Genomic DNA, 21,052 nt, shown 5'->3' with positions numbered 1-21,052 from the left:
CAGCCCACCCTGAGCTCCAGGCAGCACCGCCTGCATCGCAACTACTTGCTGAGCCCGGTGCCTGAGAGAGGGCTTGCTTTTCTCACGCTGCGCTGCAAGCGCAGCAAACTCAGAGACTGATCGAGCAAAGGAAAAACTCGACAAAGAATTAAACAACTTGCAGGAGAAGATTGATTAGGAAACACCAATAACAAAAATGGTTCCTCTTTGCCATGGAGAAAGTGCTTTTCTAAGGTGGCTGAATTAAATTTCACTTCATGTGGCAGCCAGATGGAACCGTTCCCAGTTCGGAGAAGGGAACGGAGTACTGGGAGGTGATGTGACTGGTCTGCAGTCACCAAGGATCACAGCTGACAGCAGAACACATCCTTTTTGCTCTGTCCCTTGGTAAGATGAGGAAAACTCAGAATTAACTGTTCCCATTATCTGTTCTCCACTGAATTTCCAGCTGTAGCACTGGTGGGTCTTGTGTTTATTTTAAAAGGGAAGGGATCACTGGGATGAGGGGTGGAAAAGATCTAGTTCAGGCCTGGCCAGCCTTGGACTGGGTAAAGAAATTCACACAAACTCTGGTGAAACATAAAAAATGTGACCTCTTCAAATAAGCTATTTTCTCTACTTTGTATGCAGCTGCCCCACTTCTCTGAAACCTTTGTGGTCACTTCCAAAATACAGCTATACTGCAGGGCCAGTTCTGGTCACTGAGCTGCTGAAGGGAGGCCAAGAGCAGAGAGCAGCAGGTCTACAGGTCAAAACCAAATAACAATCAGGACACCCCATGGCAGCCCCATGGGGCAGTGACAGTGCAGAGGAATCTCAAGAGCTGGGGCGAAGCCTGTGAGAGCTCACGACCACCCCGGGAGCCAGCAGCCACCATGCTTACAGGGAGCTCAGGCTGCTACAGAGAAGGCAATACTGAGATCCCAAGACAGAGAGAAGGCAAAGCACGCCTGGGCTTTGACCACAAAATTGAGGGAGAAGACGCCATGAGAGAAAAAAGCCAAGACAGAGCAGCAGGTGCGGAGGGGTCATGGGTGGTTCTTTGGGTCAGTGACCCCATTATGTTCAGTTCATGCTCAGGAATTTGAGCACCCCCCTAGGCACCGGCCAGCTCATCACCCAGCGCGCCGCTACCGTTATTACTGCCAAGCTCAGCCCCGCTGCACGCAGTGGCAAGCAGCGTTGCTGTACTGGTTTCCATGGAAATCAAAACCAGGAAAGCTGGTTTCCACCAAAATACATTAAAACACAATTTTGTCCCAAGTGGATTATTTTGTTACCTTTTCTCTCATTCTTCTTTGTGCACCATGCAATACAGATGAAGCTGGATTTATTTTAATGACTCAGATTTGTAAAGCACAAGTTTCATCGATATGTCAAGCAGAAGCCACTATTTCCATTCGGATGGGATGTCCCTGGCTCAAAGACAGGCAGGTCTGAACACTTACCCAGTGTCATTTCCAGCACAGAAATACTATCTTGTTCTGGCCTGTTTTTAATCACCAGTCGGTCACAGGTGAGATTTAAGCAGCATTTCTCAAACAGATACAGATCAGGCAGAAAAGCAAAAGATTGTTCAGTTCCCTCCCGTACCCAGCCTCCCATTGCCCGGCGGCACCTTTGCAACATGCTGCAGCACAAGAAACACTTTTCACACAGCTCTGGACTGTATCACAGGTGTTTGCAAACTACCTTACAGAAACAAAGCCCTAGAAACATGGATGACAGTCCCGCTACCTTGCGCTCAAGCTGGGAGAGTGGTGAAGGGGCAATGCCTCCTGTCCATACGTGGGCACAGAGTTCTCCACTGGAGAAACAGAGCCAGAAGCCCAGCATGCTGCAAACACCCCGTTTATTGCCATAGGGCAGTGCAGTGCTGATTTTTTGCTACCAGAGCAGCAAAACAAACACACTGAAAACAAGTTTTGTTTCAGGTAGATCTAAACATCTAATTTCAACATTTGCAGTTCTCCAGGGCTGCTTTGCTTCTGTTTAAAATGCTCACAAGTCACAACGAAGGAATGAATCTTAGGCCCCCTAAGAGGGTGGGATATAGGAGCTCTTCAGCTGTGTTGGCCAAGCAGTACAAGACCAAGTGTGTTAGGATGCCTGCCGGAGCGGAGGGAAGAGCAGCAGTCAGGTTTCCAAGCGCTTCTGCAATTAGTATGCACTTCTAAAATGCTGAAGCGGTCCAATTAGAGGGACAGAGATACCCACCTCAACACACCCTGCAGCCCAACAGCAGAGGGTTTTGAGAATGAAGAGACACTCGTGTAAGGTCTTTGTATCAAGCAGTCCCTTTTAACAGACTGCAGAAAAAGACAGCCTAGCACCTATGTTCTTATTGAACCCAGCTTAGAGAACATTTCTATTTCTAAGAAAATAATCTGCTTTGTGAGTGCTAAAATGAACTATTTGAGTATTAAAAAAAAAACAAAACCCACAACAAATCCAAACAACACTTGATTTGCCTTTTGAGACAAAGCATTTAATGAATTTGACCCAACTGTGTGACCCCGCTGTGGATGTGGTGCTTCTATGTTTTTAATCTCCTGCAAAGAAATGACTCTACTATAATTTTCCCCACACGTGGTTCTAGTCCCCTTTGATGCAACTGTTTCTACTCCAAACTCTTCTCTACCTCATTTATGTGCCAGATCACTGCATGTCTGACCCTATCCTCCTCAGAGGGGAACCCATTCCTCACTCATTTCTCCTCCCTGCCCCCCCCCCCCCCCCCCATTTGGTTCTTCAGAAGATCAATATTTCATTTTCCCAGACAGGACTAATTAAAGTCTTCCCAGCCATCATTACAGCCTGAGAATCTCCTGGTTTCTAGGGCACTACGGTGGTCATCACTCAGGGCGTGCACAGCAAGACTCCAGGGACACAGCCCAACTGCTGTCCTGCTACAGAAGCAGTACTAAGCACTAAGCCCCAACTCTTTTCCTTTTTATCGAGTTCCCACAGCACTCAAACATCAGATACATTACCAGGCAGCACAGGAAAGCACTGGTTCCCCACGCACCAGCTAACTTCCAGCACGCCTTCACCCACCTTCCCTAGACAGAAGCTCTGGCACAGCTGCTTTCTGTAGAGGCAGACCCAGCTGATCCTAGTTTGCAAAAGCCTCTGCGTGTGAACTAGCAGGCAGTCAAGCCCTGATTTTAAACTCAAAGCCTCCAAATTTACATTGCTGGTTGGGCTCTTTTTTTTTTTTTTTTAAATATAGTGAGATTAGCTAATCTTACCAGCCTACCTGGGGAGTCACAGTATTTGAGGCTCAGCAATGCACATGCTAGGAGGCATCTGTGTGTGGTGATGCTTCCCTGCCCTCAAGCTAGAGGCAGAAGACAGACCTTTGGGAGGCTCAGTAAGGAATAGGCAGGCTCATAGCCTGAGTAAAAGATCAAGGAGGGAGTTACAGAAGAATTAATTCCCCCCACCCCCAGCTATTTCTTTCAGCATGTAAAAGCCAGTCCATTAATTGCTCTTAACTTTTGCCAGAAAGGATACTTTCCTGCCTAGCCAGCTGAGGAGGGCTTCTTCAGTCATTTTCAACTGATATGCCATTGTATCCTAGAAATCTCTCTGCCAGCTCCTGCAGTATCCGTCTAGAAGCAACCCAGGAACCCATGCAAAGAACGGGGGTATGTCTGTCTGGGGACACAAATCCAGTGAGAGACAGAGGCAGGGAAAAGACAAGAAAGGATGGAGGCTCTTTTCCGACGGGAAGTAAGGGGGAATAAGAACAGGCTGAAATACTTGTTTCGAAGTGGATTTTATTCCAGGCATTAAACAGGTTCTGGCACGTGCTTTCTTCGAGAAAAGGGAAAACAAATCGGGGCTCCACAGAAATTACATCTGGCAAAGTGCAACTTACAAGTGAGTGGGGAAAATAAACCTTTTGAAATTGATTCCTGTACAACAGTAGTTTCAGCTCCTCTTAAATAAACCCCCATTGATTCACAGCACACAAAATCACATTGGATGATCTGATACAATAACAACTTTCTTCAAAGGTATTACCAATGCAAATGCTCTGTCTTGACAGTCTAGAGAGCTGTTTAAAGTAAATAGGGAAACAAGGGCGAGCAGCTGCTTGTTCTGACTGTCAAAGAAACAAATCACTGGGCCAAATTTGAGGGCTCAGTCAGTTTGCTTTTAAAAACCCCACCGGAGTCTGTTCCAAACCATGGCACTGCGTGGACCTTGGGGAAAAAAGCACAGATAACATCACTACTCCTTCCCCTCAGTGCAAGGGAAATGGAAAGTATGCTAATAATGAATGTGGACAAGACCTTGTTTATTCTAAGGAGAAGTCTAGTTCGCCCACACTTGACAGCAGCCTTTTGTAATGTACCTCCTTTGCAGCAATTGCTAAAATCCACTGGAAACCAATGGCTTCCAGAAGACAATGTGGAGGGAGGTCTGCATTGGGCCTACAGCAAGGTCCTGTGAGCAGTGCTTCAGCTGACAGTGGAATAAGCAGTGGGGAGGTGACCTCAGGAGAACATGTCCAAAACCAGGTAGAGTTACAGCTCTGGTAGCCCCTAACTCCAGGGGCAATTTAATTTATTGACATCTAGCATATACCCACCTTTTCCCTTTTCTCCCCCAGGCTGAGGCACCTGAAGAAGGACAGTGCCCAACCTTCAGCTGCCCCAGCTCACAGCCCCAAATGGATGCCAGTTCAGTCTGCCAGGTGGTGAGCAGTAGGAAGAGAGGCACAAATCAACACACCTAGTCCAGGTACCTCTGGCTCTGGGAGTGGGCAGTAACCTCCAACATTGGAGCCATGCCCAAAGTCAAGGGCAGTAGCCAGTGTGCTGACAAGACCCCTTTGGCCCAGGGCTGGCCCAAAGCTTGGAGACTGTACATAAGCAGGGCTCCTGTGGTCTGTAGCAATCAGGAGAATTGTTTGTAGAGGAGCTGGGTCCTAGTCCCAGGACAGTTATGAAGAAGGAACTGCAAGAAAGCTGCACACACTCAGTGGGAGCAAGAAGGAAGGAAGCAGTACCTGGTGGAGGAGTGAACATGCTGTTAGCTGCAACCCTTAAGCTGCTGGAGAGTGAAATGGGGGAAGCTCAGATGGTCCACTTAGGATGCATTCTGATGAAAATACATAATCCTTTAGCATTTCATTGTACACAGAGCTTATGTGCAGTACCTGCGCAACGGCCTTTCGTCTGTCTTTGCATCAACTTTTTTCAAGCCAGGTGTGTGAGAACTTGACTGTTCCTGTCTCCTACTGCCTAATGATGCTGTTCTGGAAGTAGCATCTCCTGCATATTCTTGTTTAAAATAGCAATTGCTAGCAGGATGGCATCTCTCCCCACTGATGGGTTTGCCTGCCCTGCCCTCTTCCTGTTCCTAGGCTATTTTCTTTCCTTCTCTGCTCTTTCCCAGCCTCAGTGGTTCAGGCCCAAAGCATCTCTATATAGGGAAAGAGAAATCTCTGCAGAGTCAGTACCCCCATTCTCACACAGAAGGCCGGCTGCACCATGCTGTAAACTTGGGACCAAAAGGAACTGCCTCCTGAGTTTTCACAGTGCAGGCAGGCCATTCATCTGGTTCATCAGTGTCAAGACGGTGAGCTGATGTCAAAGTAAAGGGGGAAACAGGAAAAGAGCTCCTGCACCTGGCTGATTGAATTTTTTAAATAAAAGAACCGAGAACACAAAACAAATCATCCAGTTCTCACACAAGCACTTCTGAGCACATGCAACATATGAAGAACAGTATCTGTTCTTTTGTCAACTGTTTGGGCTAACACCAAGGTGAGAGAAGAATGAAAAGGGACACAAGCATGATCAAAAGCAGCCAGCTGTTCAGAATCCAAATGAACATCCTGTTTCTTTTACACCAGATCAGAAAGGAACTAGGCATGAAATTGCCTACTGAAGGTGGCCCCACCATCTGGTTCCCCTGCCAGGCTCTTTGAGAGGAGGGTTGGTTTACAAAACCTAGCTCCAAGAGGAAAATTTAACAGATCTAGCAGGAAAAGGTAACGTTGGGGGGATTTTTTTTTTTTATTTGAACCATAGGCTTCCCCTGGTAGGTCTGAAAACCCACACTCAGCTACAGCTGACTGGTAACTGTGAGCAGGACTGGGATGCTAGCTAGAGACACGAGTTGTCTTCGGTATTTCCAGAACACAAAGGAGAGATGTCTCAGGGCAGGCCTATACTGTGGCAGCATTGGTGCAGGGGGCAGTTTCAGCTTCACCAACTAACCTCCCTAAGGTGCCCACTGGGAGGAGAGCTGGGCATCGCAAATGGAGCAGCCCCAGGCCTTTTCACCTCCTCTTTCTGAGAGAGGAGGAAAAGCAACTAGGCAGAGGGACTGGGTGGCTTGTCATGCCAGGCTGTGTTCATAAGGGCCATGCAGAGCTGGAGAGCCAGCGAGAGGGCTGTGCTCCCCCACAGCCAGCAGCAGGAAGCCTGCGATGACCTAGGGGCTGTCCCCTTCTGCCTCTCGCAGTGGGGAACTGGGTGGGCTCCTGCCACAGGCCTGAGCCAAGTGCAGTGGCACTGTCAGTGTGCACTGCCCACACAGCTCTGTGCATCACCTTTGGTGTAGGGTGCAGCGGGCAGTGCCTGGTAGCACCAGGAAGAGCAGCCAGAGAACGGTCCCAGCTTCCCTGGCATCGCAAAGTGTCAGCACCTGTCTCTGAGCAGCTCCGCAGGACTGTGGTACCTTGAACCCAAGTCCAGCTGGGCTGCCTGCAGGCTTGGATCACTCATGGAGGCGGGGCTGGCCTTCCACCCGTAAAAAAATGGAAGCAAGAATTCAACAGGGAATAGCCCCCAAAACAGTCCCTGGTTATGCTGCTAAAACATTGTCCTTTTTCCAGCTCTCTTGTCAGCTTTGTGCCCCATTTTCCAACCTCAGCCCTTTTGGCTGTAGGGCAGCTACTGTGGACAGAGGAAGGAATGGGCCCACCACAAAGAGGTTACAAATCTGCCCCCAGGGTCTGCTAGTTCCTTCCCAGCCCCTCCACTCATGATGATGACTCTTCTTCTGGCCAGTCCTCAGTGAGAGACACACATGCATAAATGATGCACAATGTTAGAGCAAAAAGTCAGGGAAGCCAAAGAGCTACCAATGTTTGTACAAGCATCTTTTAAGCTGTTGGGACTGAAAGTTGTGGACTCTGAATGCAGAGAAAGGAAAGGATGGGGAGAGCTGCAAGGCATTTCTAGTCACTTGAGTATTGGGCCAGGTCCTCCCCCTCTCAGGGTGCAGCTGTCCACAGACATCAGCTACAAAAGAGAACTTAAGACAACAGATGGGAAGATTTTAACGACTCTCCTCAGCCCTCTCTCACTCCCAGCTTTTTCTCTGAAAAACTCAAAAACACCAAGCGCTCAGCTGAAATGGTGGCTTGCAGGTGGGCACAATGAAAACATTTAGGGTCAGACATACAAAACCATTCCTCCCTTCCGGATCTCCCTCTGTTCCAAAAGTCTCATGCACAAAGAAACAAGGAGATCTCCGTGCTACCATCATGTTGCTTGTAGCAGCTCCCACTGTTGGCCAGGTACATCTGCTTGGCAAGGGTTGGTGACCACTCTCCCAGTCTGGTTTTCCAGGCAAAGACCGCTGACAAAGTGTTGAATGAAACTGCCTTTCATCTTCCACTTCTGTGAGAAGCCAGAGAAGAAACGTGCTGTTACTTCCATTTTACCAGGGAACTGTGCCTCCAAGCTGGAGGAGAAAGGTTGAACATAAACCTCAAGTAAACCTCAACAACTGGGGAGACTGAAAATCTGGGTATGCGCAGCATCTCCAAAGCACTGGTTTCCTGTATCAACGATACCTGGAGTTTGAGTTTACCTGAATTATAGGGCTAGATATTCAGAAGCATCTAGAAGGCAAACAACAAAAAAATCAGCGACTAGTGGCATTTTCAACAGCATATTATATACACAATTTCCCTGCCATTCTTTGTCCTGCATCTCTAGGCATCCAGATACCTGTCAAAACTTGAAACCCTTCTATGGTTTCTTTCCAATCCATAGAAAGCAAAGCATTGAAAGCTCTCCTAACGTGGAAAGCAATCTATCCACAGAAAGCAAAAATCACACTTCTCGCTGCTTGACTAGACCGTATCTAACTCTATTCCATGTCCCCTCATCTCTCCTCTCATCAAATTCAAGATTTTTATCAGCACTACATTGAAAGCTCTTCATAGCTCTGCACCCTTCTCAGCTGGCTCTTCTTCGTAATCTTATCTATCCTGCCAACATTTCAGTTTATAAGTGTCCATTTGACAGTTTCTCGGTACATATTGCTCTGTTTTCTGCAGTGCTGTTCTCTGGGTCTGCTCCCCTCAGAGCATATGCACAAGGTCCCACATGCAACCCTTTCCTGAAGGTCCACTTTGGTTGTGCTGCTTTCCAGGAAACAAAATGTATGTCCTAACCATGAATTGCAAATTCTGCTGGGAAATGGCTGTATGTTCCACCCCTGCTGGAAAGAACTGGGACCACTGTGGCTGATAGTGAAGAGAAAAAAAGTAGAAACAAGTCTGTGGACTTGGGATCTCCCAGATGAGGCTGTGCCATTTCCCTCCACCAGGGCACAGCTGAGATCAGCAGGTTATTGGACTGAGTGCTCCAGGCTCTGGAGATTTTCGTATAATTCTTTTCCATCATACAGATGACCCAGTTATAATTAAGGTCTGGGTGCTCAGTCAGTAAAGTCAGTTAGGAATACTATGAAGATGTTTTGGCTAATCCATGAGACTGATGAAGAAAAAGAAACAGCTTGATGGCACTGAAGGACCTCACAGCTGTTGCAGAAATGATATGCAAAGGGAATAAAAAAATCCCTGCAATACCCATACAATGTCAAAACCTACCAACATTTTAATTCTTGGGTAACACAGCAAACAGATTGCCACATGCTGTGTGGTTTAAGACATCCAGTTATGTTCGTATATTGCTGGCAGCTCTCCTCCAAATCTGTGTGCTGGTTATGTTTCTTGGAGGGCAGGGCAGTTGCAAAGCCCAGAGTAATCTGTTGCTCTGGTATCACATATTCCTTCAAGACTAAATACCAGAGGCAGGATCACTTTGCCAGCACTGCTCGCCCTGACTGACAGGATACCACTAAAGGAGAGCTGTTTGTGCAGCAGGAAGAAGCTGGTTTTAACAGGCAAGGGGGCAGAGGAATGTAGTGATGATGGAGAGGAAGATACAATGCACTCTGTGCACTGCAATGCCCTCACCAGCTGCTGCAACCCAATGCCTACACAGGTCCCAGAGCCATCTGGCTCTCACCTGGCAGAAGTCTCCCTGCAAACAGCTGAGAAAGAGTTAATACCATAAAGCAGCAGCTGTAATGATGGAGTGGAAAGCAGGAGGTCTTCTCCCCTGGAAAGCAGCACACTGTGCCCAGCTGGTGCAATCTCTGCACAACGGCCTCCCCACCACTGTTTCCCAGGGTCACAGAGGCCTCAGTGAAGAGCCTCTTGACCTTCTCCAAAGCACGCCTACTGTGCAAAGGGAAACTCTTCTTTGCCCTCCACCCTCCCCCTGTCTCTCTGTACTTGTGAATTCCCAGCCTCCTCCCTTGCCTTCCTCTGTGCATGTGGTAGAGAATGGCTGGCGGCCATCTCTCCCACACACCCCATAGCTCATCAGAAGACCCAGCTGTAAAGGAGTATGCTGTTATGAGATTTGAGATGGAAGACACCGGCAATTACCAAGAGACACTGGTTTTCTTCTCCCCCCTTAGCCATTCAGGAGAAAACTAGCACCACTCTGAGGCTTACTCATGTTATTCCTCCAGATCAGAGATGGGCCACCATGTCATCTCTCCATGCTGAGCAGCTACCCACTACGATGTCTGTAGGGAGAGTCTACAGCAACAGACACAGCAGGACACCAGCAAACATTCACCAGAGCACATTTTCTGTTGCTAACAAACCACACCAAATCAATCAGCTTCTCAGTGAATCACACCACTGGAAAGCCCAGCGTTTCAAGTCATCCTGGATCCCTAAGTTCAACAGAAAGTGGGGCAAGGATGGGAACAGGGGAGGAGAAACGCTGAAAAGGTGACAGAGTTGAATATAAGGCTCACCTGTGCTGCAGGGAGGTGCCATGCATGGAGCTTTTATAAAGGGTACTGACAGTAAAAGCCAAAGTAGGGCTCCTCACCTCACATGGAAGTGGTATTTTCACAATGATGGATTCTACCCTTTCTGGTCAGAAACTGTGCTTTGCTGACTTCTGTGAGATACCAGAGTAACTCCCCTGACTTCACCTGAACCTTTCACAAGACCCCCCTGCCTGACTGCCAGACCACAGGATTACCAAGGACAGCCCAACACCTAACCCTTTAGGGACACATCCTATCTCAGACCCTTGAGGAGGGTGGGCAGTAGAAATGGGTGGAAACAGGAGATAGGATGCTCATCTCCCACCGTCAGCCACCTTAGAGCTGGGCAACTTAGCCTAAACTAGTCAGCTGGTGACATACTTATGGAGGGGTCGAAGGTACAAGCACGTTCGGGTAGGGCCCAGCTTTCTCCACAGACCACCAGGGGAGCCTGGACAGCTAACTTTTAAATGACAGTGATGATGCCCATCTTTAGGAAAAACAAACAAACAGAGCAGACACCTCCTGAATTCGCAGCCAAACATTACACGGAGTCCTCTCATCTCCTACACCCAGACATTATGACTGGCCTGTACTTGGAAGGAAAGCTTTTGGAAGATATAAGCATCGCACAATCGGAAAAATTTTGGCTTGAAAATGTTCCTTGGTCTCCCTTTCTTGTGCAGATGGAGATAATACAGTTTACTGGTCACAGCAGGTTTGGAGTGGAGATGGAAAAATAAGAATCCGTATTTTCTTTGAAATATTGTGTCTTGATCCTCTTCCCCAATGTTGACCAAAAATTTGCCCACTCTTTTGTAAAGCTCTCTCTCCATCTTCATTATCTATCATTGTGAAGTACTTTGAGGTGACTGGATAGAAGCACTCCATGTGCAATTACTAAGAGAAAAGTCAGAAATAGCCTGTCTTCTTCTACCCAATATACACAACACCTGAAAATGTTTACACTAGTGTAATTTTTCAGGGTAATCAAAGTCAGGTGCTTCCAGAACAGACTGGTTTTCACTCCGACTCTTTTCCGATAGTCTGCACTTTGGGTAATATGATACACTGAGAAGCAAGGTGGGAAAATTTTCCAATCATGTCCAAAGGCACACAGGACTTCAAATACTGTTTGTCTCACAAGAAAACTTAAGTGTCCTCATTTTCAGGCTGGGGTCACATTCCTTCAGCACATTTTAATGAATTATGTGTGTTTAATAGGATTTCTCAGCATGCTTCTTGTTCTGTTGGGAAATACTGTGCCAGTGTTTCTCATTTTCATTCTCTTGTTTTAGTGTCTGACTCTCACTTTGCCTTCTATTTGTCCTCACCATAATACAAATTAAAACACCACTCCCACCGTCAGTCAGAGCCAAAACCAAAGCTAAAGGCAATAATTTATTGTGCATTCAACTAAAAAATGCTATTCTCCAAATAACATTATGGATAATATCCATCTGGTTTGAAATCTAGTTCTGATTATGCAGAATAGCTCTTGGCTGGTCTTCTGCTAGCAGTGCCAGCTGTTGCTGTTGAATGATCAACGGGATCATGGTGCCAAATAGATTTTGTTCCTGGTTCCTTTCAACCCAAGGGAGAATAGTCTGACAGAACCAAAAATCATCTAAATTTTGACCATTGTCTCATATCCTCCTACTTGCAAAGTTCTAGACTTACTTTGAATCTAGATACAGCTCATAATACTGTAAAGCCTCCACTAGAGTATTACATATATGTCAGATGGACTGTTGTTAGCACTCAAAAATAACAACAAAAGTATCTGCCCTGTGGACACACTTAATGCACAACAGCTGTGTAGCATGGGCATAGATTCAGTATGTTTGACAGCAGAAAGCAACTTTAGGAGCTATATGGTGCTGTCATAAGGATCTAACCAATCTGCTCTGGTGACACTAAAAAGAGAAGCCATCACGTGCCCCATCTTTTGTGAGAAATCTTGCTTTTGCATCACTCAGACATAGACATGAAGTCTAGATCCAGATAAGTCCAAACATCTTCCACCACAGACCTCTGATGACAGTGACACCAGAGATGTTCGAAGCTGGGCTTTCATCATACCGCTGTCTCCTCTTAAGATATTGTAGGTGTGATACACCTTGCCCAGGCTCACCCCCTTCCACTCAGACCACCTGCTTGGGGCTCTTGCTTGCCACCTCCACTTCTCTGAAGAAGCTCAACTTCCCTTCCTCCACTTCCACTCAGCCCCTCTGACTTTCTGAGAAGCCCATTTGAACTGAGGAGTGGCTACACCTACGTGTAGTTTGAAAACACTGCTCTCCCCCCAGCACTCACACTTTGGGCTGTCAGTACCCATGGGGAGACAGGCAAGTCGTAGGGCAACTGAAGGAGTTTGTTCCCTCCACCGTTGCTCTTTCATTTCCCACTTCAAAGTTTCTACAGCAGTGGCCATCTCCTTGAAACTCAGCCTCCCAAATATCAGGAGCTGGGCTTGGGTGACATCCTAGGCAGGGGGTCCTGCAAGCTGCCAACCCAGGAAGAACAAGACTCCCTCTCTATCTTGGCTCTTTGTTGCCAGAAACGTGCCTTGTCAGCCCAGACATACACTCTCAGATGACCCCCATAAAAGTTGTTAGCTTCACTTCCCAGTCTAGCTAGGATGGGGCAGAGAAAGAGTCAATTCCCAAAGTAAGCAGAAAACATTGCATTAGATGCAGGTGGCCCCTCTAGAAAAGAGGTGGAGGAGAGAGAATGGGATAGTTTGCAAAGATGACTGACTTCGAGCTAATTAAAATCCAATGTTAGTATTAACAACAATTACTGTTGTGTTTATGGAAGGAAGGGTCCATAATAACGTTCCCCAAGAACACAACACACTTGAGCATTGCAAATAGAACTGGCTTTATAAGTAGAAATCTGAAATGGGAGTTTGGGACTTCCAAAAAACCCCCAACATTTCAGAGCATTTCAACCAAATGAGATTAAAAATTCAAATGCACTTCTCCCATCTCATCCCTTCAGCCGCAAGGTGGTTTGGAATGGCAGCTGTGATTCAAATCAGTCTCTAATTATTTGAAATGCTTAAACATAATCCTTGCTTACAATCAGTTGGCTAAATCATCTGCTAGGTCAAGTCCTTGATTTAAGTGCAGTTTGTTCACATAAGGTAATGGAAAACAACAGCTCACATCCTTAAGTGTGTGTGCATGTCTTTATAATGAGCCTGTATATAATCAACACATCAAGGCTGAATAAATCTTATCCCAGCAGCAGAATGAGCCTGCTTGTGTTAGTGTGGATTAATGTCTCTTCTGGCTAATAGGGCTTGCACTCCACCCGCCTTCAGGGGACCCTTGTCCTTCCATGACAGGCGAGGCAGGGAAAGACAGCTGATTTTGGCAGCTGCTAGAGTCCTCTCTGCTGCCAGGGAGGAAATTGCTGCAAGGCACCTAAGGGGAAGCTAAGTGACCTAATTACACAGCAAGGGGGTGAGTGATTACCAACAAAAAAAAGGAGCAGGCAAGCACAGCCCACCTGGGATATCCTTGCAAGGCTAATCCGAACTCAGAGTTTTCCCAGCGTATTCATGGTGACAACTCTTAAAGACATTTCTGCATTAACCAGTTCTCCAGAGGAAAGTCTACACAGGCTTTCCATAAATGGGCGAGACTGGATTTCAGTGCGTTCTTTCAGGAAGAACTAAATTCAGAGATTTGTATAGCATTAAAAAGTACTGACAAAAGAGGATGCTGCTCAGGACTGGTAGCAAGCTGAGCCGTCTCCTTCCTTTGGGCTATCAAAACAATAGACGTTTCAGAAAACACAGAGCCAGCATAGCCTTAGATGACAGAAAATGTGTTCTGTCTTGGTGTAGAGGGAAGCACAGGAACTAGGGATGAAACAAGCCTAGTCCACTGTCTGACAGTGCTGTGTGGTCACCTGTTGTGTTTTGCCCAGTTCTGATAAAAAGGCACATCACATCTCTGTGAGGGCACCCTGACCATTGCAGAGGCCATCTCTTACCTTGTGCTGTAAGGCAAAATGACTTATGTGTCCTGACAGATCAGGGATGCACATCTTGGAAACAGCATAAGAGTCACAGAGCTGCATTTTTTTGGGAACACTGTATTTTGTTGGGAACACTGCCGCTGCATATTTCTCCTCAGGGAGCAGTTTGGGTGGAACATACGGTGCTTTATGTCGGTCGGTATTCCTCAAACAACTTGTACACACCCAGTTTTAAAGGTCTGTTCACATCTCCAAAGACAGCACAAAGAATACAGTTCTCTCACTTCCAAATAAGTGAACAAATGATAGCACACACTGCCCTTCCCTTGGGTATCTCAAAGCATTTGCTTCTTATCTCCCCCTCTCTGATGCTGCGCTCCATCCATGCACCGACCCAGCTGAACATAAATGTATCCAAGGATTGAGGTCGGGGTGCTACTGAACTGGAGCTAACCATGCTGCTGAGGGCCCAGGCAGAGCAGACACCCACACACTAGCGTGGTCTGTGCTCCCCGCTTTGGTTGCGGGCAATCTCATACATCCGAGCTTACAAAACACACCAGAGAAGGAGATGCAGAACATAGAAGGGACTTTTATACACTTTGATAGTACTAGGTTTGCCCCTGCAGGCTGCACTGATGTAGGAACACTGGTGTGTGGCAATGGAGGGATTCAAAACAGGTGCACAGTTACCTACCTGTCTGCTGTCTTTTTGATTGCAGGCTTCCAGTGTGATTTGAGAGCCAGTAGAGAAGGAGGTAATGGAAAGACACTTGTCCTGCTGTCTAATTAGAGGGTCACTGAATACCCATTCCTTTGGCATAAGAAAAAGAAAGGTTCCATTAGGATCATAATGGTGACTGGATGAGGGTAAGAGACTTTCTTCTATCATATATTTCAAAAACTTGTATCTTTTGTTCAACTGTTACCAAAGGCTCCCTGGGAAGACTATGGCAGCAGTCTTTCCTTGATCAGAAGTTTAGGCTCAGGCTTGGTGCCTCATGACTATTTCAAAGCCTGCAGCTGGCTCCCCTGACCATCTGAGCTGTCCAGTTAACCTTGGATCCCATGCAACTCCCTGCCCTGCAGCTTTACAGGTTTAAGCCTACAAAGCAGGGAGGCCCCCGAGCCCTGATTTGCATGACATTCAACTGCTTCTGCATATTTTACATAGCAGACATGTTCTGTAACAGGTATCTGGGACCTATAGATTGTCAAACGAAGCAGAACACATGCAAGCATATCCATGGGCTAACATCTATCACCAGCACACAAAGCACAAGCCACTTCATTTTTCCGCCCTCTCACTAGCTGGATACCCACCCCAATCAACTATTATTATTATACTTTCCCCAAGGAAGAAATACAAAATGCAGTAAGTTTCAGAGATTTCAAACGGTAATGACATGGAACTATGAGTCAGATTAAATGGCATGTTGAACGCTGGCTGCAAACTGGTTTCCAACCGTTATCAGATGTGAATATGTATTTTCTGGCATAAAATATCCTACTGTGACCCTTAACTTTCTCAAGCTGTTTCCCTGCTGCTTTCGGTCACCAGAAGAAGAGGCTGAGTGCAGATCCTCAGCTGGTATAAACCAGCACAGCTCCCCTGCAGTTAGGAGAGCTGCACCAAATTACTGCAGCTGGGGTCTTGCCTACTTAAACTTTATTTGGGCTTTATACTGAAACGCATCTGTAAAACAGCACAATTCAAGCCATCTGCAGCTACAGCTGAACTGCCAGACCACGGAACATTTCTGATCCTGGGAAAATCTCTTACCCATGTGCCAGGGTACTAGCCAAGCACACCCCAGGACCGGTTCTCATGGGTTGGATGAGGAAGCAGAGCACACCCAAGCAACGGGCTGAGTGTGAACAGCTACATGACTCAAACCCTGGTTGCACGCCTACTGCACAGACTAGTCACACCCCTGAGCATCCAAGTGCTACTTGTTGCCTTTGAGTGATGAAAACCTTCCCACTCTATGCCTGACTGCTGGGTCTGTTGAGCCAACAGAGTTCTAAGAAATGGGCACAGCTTCTTTTTCTGCTTACTATTAAAATGATCAACAGGGCCAAATTCTTCCTTCATTCACCTCTGTACAAACCCACCAAGACCAGAGATGCCTTTTCATTCACTGGTGATAAAAAGGGCAGAAGCAAGAGCAAAGCACCAAACTGAAGCCTGCCTTACCTGAGTGACAGGTGGATTGTTCACTGTTCCTTTACAGATTCCCATGCCAGCCAACGTATTCCCTGTGGTATCCTGTGCCCGAGACTCCAGGCATTTTCCTCTTTGTTTAATTATTCCTGGAATCAGCTCCTTTTCAGGAACCCTTGAATTAAAATGACAGTTGCATGGCACTTTGTACACAGAAATGTCCAAAGGCCACACACATTTAGAAGGGCGTAACTGGCCCCTTACTGAAACATAGTCCCTTTATTTGACAAAACATGAACAATATCATGCTAGCTATCCACTGAAAATGCCTGGAGGAGGCAAAAGTCAATGGAGAACTTGGTCAGAGGACTGGTACCCTTTTGTTTCAGAAGGCATAAGGTACTTTAGGTGCACCTCAAGCAGTTCAGTGTGATGTCTCTTCTGAAAGAGGCCATTGCCAGTAAAAAGCCATATCCACACTGATTTATCCTGCTTCTGCCTTCCCCTTTTCCAGAGTCTTCCTCCCAGTGCTAGCACATATTCACTGTCTCATTAGTCGCAATACAGAAAAGATCTGTCAAGGCCAGACTACAGCTGGATGTTTTAGCCTTGACCCATGATAGCTACAGACTTTGTTTGACTGAGATGTAAAGACGTGTTGCCAGGGTGCGTTAGCTAGCAAGTGCTAACAACACAGTTCTACCCAGGCTACCTCCCACCAGAGCAATGCCACAGCACTACTGCATCCTGACCCGGGGCAGGGGAAGCCACAGGCACAGCTGGTTCTGGCATTCACCAGGGCTTTCTCTGAACCACCCGCACCTCTGCACTGAGGCTGTCCCGTTCTACTTGGCCCAACTACCTCCAGGCAGAGCATTCAACAGGAAGAGACCGAGCCTTAACAGGGGAGGGAGGTAGTGCTCTGGCACTTGTCTACACCCCACACCTCCGAAAACACCACTGCTGCACATCTCTGAGGGACAGCTGTATGGGGCGGAGCAGAGGGGTCCCAGAGGCAGGAGCAACAAACCTTTTGCAGAGTTGTTGAGATGATACAAGCCAGGAAATCACAGGAGGTTTCTCACCAAAAAGAAGAACAGACAAAAACCTTTTCCAAGCATAAGTCTCTCTTTTGCCTGCTGCCACCAAGGCTCAGCTTCTCATTGTGACCCACCTCCCAGATCCTTCAGAGATTTCTACAAGCAGAGAACTGACTCACTTGAGCTCAGGGTAGACATTCTCCAGATACCACTGGAAGGATTTACAGTTCAGTTTGCGTCGCTGCTCCACTCGTTCTGCAACACTGGAAACACAGGCAGGTTGTTGAGGATAAGGTAGTGAACAGGAGGGAGGGGAACAATGATTAGCCAGGAGGTTTGAGGGAGACTGTATGACTTTTTCCCCTTACTCATTCTCCCACCTAATTGTTGCTGGTTTCAGAGCACTAGCAGTGACCTGAGGTGAAAAGGAGGAGAGAGGCAAGTAGCAGGAAATAGAAAAGGAAGACATAAACACCTTTAGAGAGCAATTCTTGCACTTCCTTTGGCTCAGAATGATGGCAGGGCCCAGGTCCTACAGTGTTAAATAACACATTGCAGGAAAACTACTGTAGGACCATGAAAGCGTTTCTGCCTCTGAGTGCCCCTGTAAAGGCATACCATGAAACTGGCACAACCATCAGCTCCTGAGAAGACCTAGAAAGTGTTGGTGCTCAGGTATATACAAACAGTTAATCTATGTGTACTAGAGGTGAGGGAACACAGCAGCAGCTCAGGTTGGGTTTCAGACCCAAAGAACGTAATTATTTGTTCTTAGGCAGTTTTGGGAAAGGAGAGGAGTATAAGGGGAAATTAACTCAGCATCCCAGTAACTGTCTGCTGCAGCAGTCCTCCCAGTGCTGACTTGCTTGGCTTTAGCTGGCTGAAGAAGACTTCCCTTAAGCAGTCCAACTGAGCAGTGACACTAGGGACTCTCCTCTTCAAGCTATACCACTACATTTGTCTGTTGGGAAGGACTTCCAACTGTACCCACACTCCTTGCCATCCTCAGCCCACAGAGGCCACTGTACTGCCCATACCTCAGGAGAATGTACTTAGATCCTATATTCACATCAAAATTGTGGGGAAGGAGGGTCCATTTTAGGCCCAGTTGACAGTGATGGTGTCAGAGGCATCTGCATTGTAAAATCTAGATGTAATGCAGGTTCACAGGGCTGTTACTACAGGACAAGAAATTGCCTGAAATCAAATCCTACAGGTCTGCTCCAGTTCTTATTCAGCCAATGCTGCCAGTAAAGCCACTAGGAACTCTGTGTGAACAAGAACTGCAGGCTTTGGCCCTAAAACACATTAGCAATATATCCACATCTAATACGCAATAGTCTGGTTTCCTTCACAAGCAGCAAGGTTGCTTGTTATTTGGCCCCAGCCCAGCTGCTGCAGTCAGCTCAAAGACAGATAAATTAGGTAGGCAAAGCTATTTGTACAAAAATATGTAATGCATCATGATAATAAAGCAACAACAACAAAGTGTGTGCGGGTCAGACCAAACCTGCCTGTCATCAAATAAGCAGGAGATGCATCATTACCCAGTGCATGTAGTTGCACATTTGAGATACAACCACATTTGTAAAGTCCTTAAAGTCACTTGTTCACAGGCAGATATAACTCGCAGCTATACACCACTCCTGGGATTTTTTACGTTTATTTGGGATTTATAGGGGGTTGTTAGCACAGAGAGCAAGCTCTCCCCTCATCCCAGGTTTTGGTGTCCATCACTGATTTCTGGGTCACAAAGAACAGCGAATCCCATGTGGCAGGGAGACAGCTTTAACAAAGGTGCTGTAAGGAGCACAATTCTGCACAGAAGTGAGCTCAGCAGGTGCTAGAGATGAGTCACAACCAGACTGTGTTTCTAAATGAGATATCTCATCATTGGCCGCGTTCTCTCCTACCCTACAAACCAGGCAAACCACCCATTCACTCGTCAGGAAAGGTAGGAGTGCACCAAGTGCAACCTGCCCCATATGCCAGCTAGCCATGCTTGCCCCAGGATTCTGCATCCGCACAGGGAACTTTGGATCAAGCTCTAGTAACTGCATAGCTCACATTTCCAGAGCAGCTGCATGCTGTGTTAGAAAATCTTCTTATCTATCCACTTAAAATGTCTGGCCTTTTGATTTCATTATAGATCCCTTTGGTCTCCTGCTAACAAATGATTTATGCAGGGCTACTGGGGGAAAAATAAAGTGAATTAGAAGGAAACCTTGTTAGCCAGACACTCAAGCTGCAACCTCCCTGGGAAGCCAGCCATTCAGAGCATCTCTGTTTCTCACACTTAGCCCCAGAGAAGATCCAAAAACTATTTCTTGCTAGCAAGGGGCTTACCAGAGCCCTCCTATCGAGGCTTGGCAGCAGCTTACCTTCCAAATGACTTCCCAATGGCAGATGGCCGGGCCTCATAGTAGTACTGCTTGTATTCATCCATCCACACCTCTGCTGTGCGCTTGGTGTTCCTGCATGGGGATGAGGAGATGCTTTGCTGAGTGCTGCTGGAGAACCTGCCCTCCCAGCGAGCAGGCACTGGGTGGGCAGACCCAAGGCCTGTCTGCCAGGAGGGAGTGGGGGACAGTCCCAAACATGAAATACAGTGGGCAGTACAGATCGATATAGATTGAATATGTTAAGTCTACAAAGCCTTGCAAGGATGCTTCAGTTCAGAAGTTAAAATTTTAACAGCTATAGTTTACCACGATTTTTTCACACGTGCTCCCTCTGCAGAGACACCTGGACTGTCACCATCACCCTGCTTTACAGTATCCCTTTCCCCAGATTAGAATAATGCCATGGAATAATTCGGCTTGGAAAGCACCTCTAGGTATCGCCTGGCCCAACCTCCTGCCCGAAGCAGACTAGCTTCAGGTTAGGTCATGTTGTTCAGGGTCTTGTCTGATCGAGTTTTGCAATCTCCAAGGATGGAGATTTCACCACGTCTCTGGGGCCCTGTGCCAGCGCTTAACCACTCTCATTGTGAAGCACTTTGTCTCATCTTTTTTCTCTTTCCATCTGTCCTGCAGTGGAAGTTGTCCTTAGGGATTGTCTCAGAGCATATACAGCTCACTGGGATCTCTGGACTCAAAAGCAGCTCAGAGACAATAGACATGACTAAGGACTGCTGATACACAGGCACATGTCATAGGGAAGTATCCCTGAATGGCCAGGGTCTCTCTCTGGGGTACTGCTCTCCCCTCTGTTGTAGACTGAGGAAGAACAAGATGCACTAATACAAACAACAGAGAAGAGAACAGGTTTTGTTCACAGAAAACAGCAACTCATCTTTCCCTTGAGAACAGATGCTCAGCCACAAGCTGTTCTCCTCTGTCATCAGGCAGAAAGACAACAAAGAATTCAGGCTTATTTAGACATACCCAACATCAAGGTAACCTGGCTGCTTCCAGGAACTACCCAACACCTACTTGATGTAAGTCAGTGCATTGCCCTCAGGGAAGTCATAGGGATGGCGCTTCCTGAATACGTGTCCCACTCGACTGCAGGGAACAATCTCCAAGCTGCCACCGCACATCCACACGCGGAAAGAGAGCTCTGGAAGAGACCGCAAGAGTCATACAGCTGCAGGCAGATCGGCAGCATTTCCAAGAAGGGCAGCTTCAGCAGTGTGCCTGAAAACCTTGCCCCCTGCTCTGGATGTGTTGCCTGCAACAGCAAAACCAGGAAAAACGATGCCATGGTGAGAGTGGAAAAACTGTCCTCCCTTTGATAAAATGGAGGC

At 47.0% G+C, this 21,052-nt stretch overlaps 1 protein-coding gene across 1 annotated transcript in view; it reads right to left on the bottom strand.

Annotated features, from left to right (window-relative positions):
* Window positions 1–7,508: 7,508 nt before the first annotated feature.
* Window positions 7,509–21,052, bottom strand: part of GALNT16 (polypeptide N-acetylgalactosaminyltransferase 16) — a 78,368-nt gene continuing 64,824 nt past the window's right edge. Inside the window, exons 11-16 of the mRNA XM_059819528.1 lie at window positions 20,739–20,865; window positions 19,686–19,778; window positions 17,484–17,567; window positions 16,298–16,439; window positions 14,798–14,914; window positions 7,509–7,646 (exon numbers count right to left, since the gene is read on the bottom strand). Coding sequence (XP_059675511.1) covers window positions 7,509–7,646; window positions 14,798–14,914; window positions 16,298–16,439; window positions 17,484–17,567; window positions 19,686–19,778; window positions 20,739–20,865 — 701 coding nt within the window. The remainder of the gene's footprint in view (window positions 7,647–14,797; window positions 14,915–16,297; window positions 16,440–17,483; window positions 17,568–19,685; window positions 19,779–20,738; window positions 20,866–21,052) is intronic.

This window comes from Gavia stellata, chromosome 7 (assembly GCF_030936135.1).
Source record: "Gavia stellata isolate bGavSte3 chromosome 7, bGavSte3.hap2, whole genome shotgun sequence".
NCBI classification, from domain to species: domain Eukaryota; kingdom Metazoa; phylum Chordata; class Aves; order Gaviiformes; family Gaviidae; genus Gavia; species Gavia stellata.
Note: the sequence above shows the minus strand (reverse complement) of the source record. Positions and strands in the feature narration are given on the sequence as shown.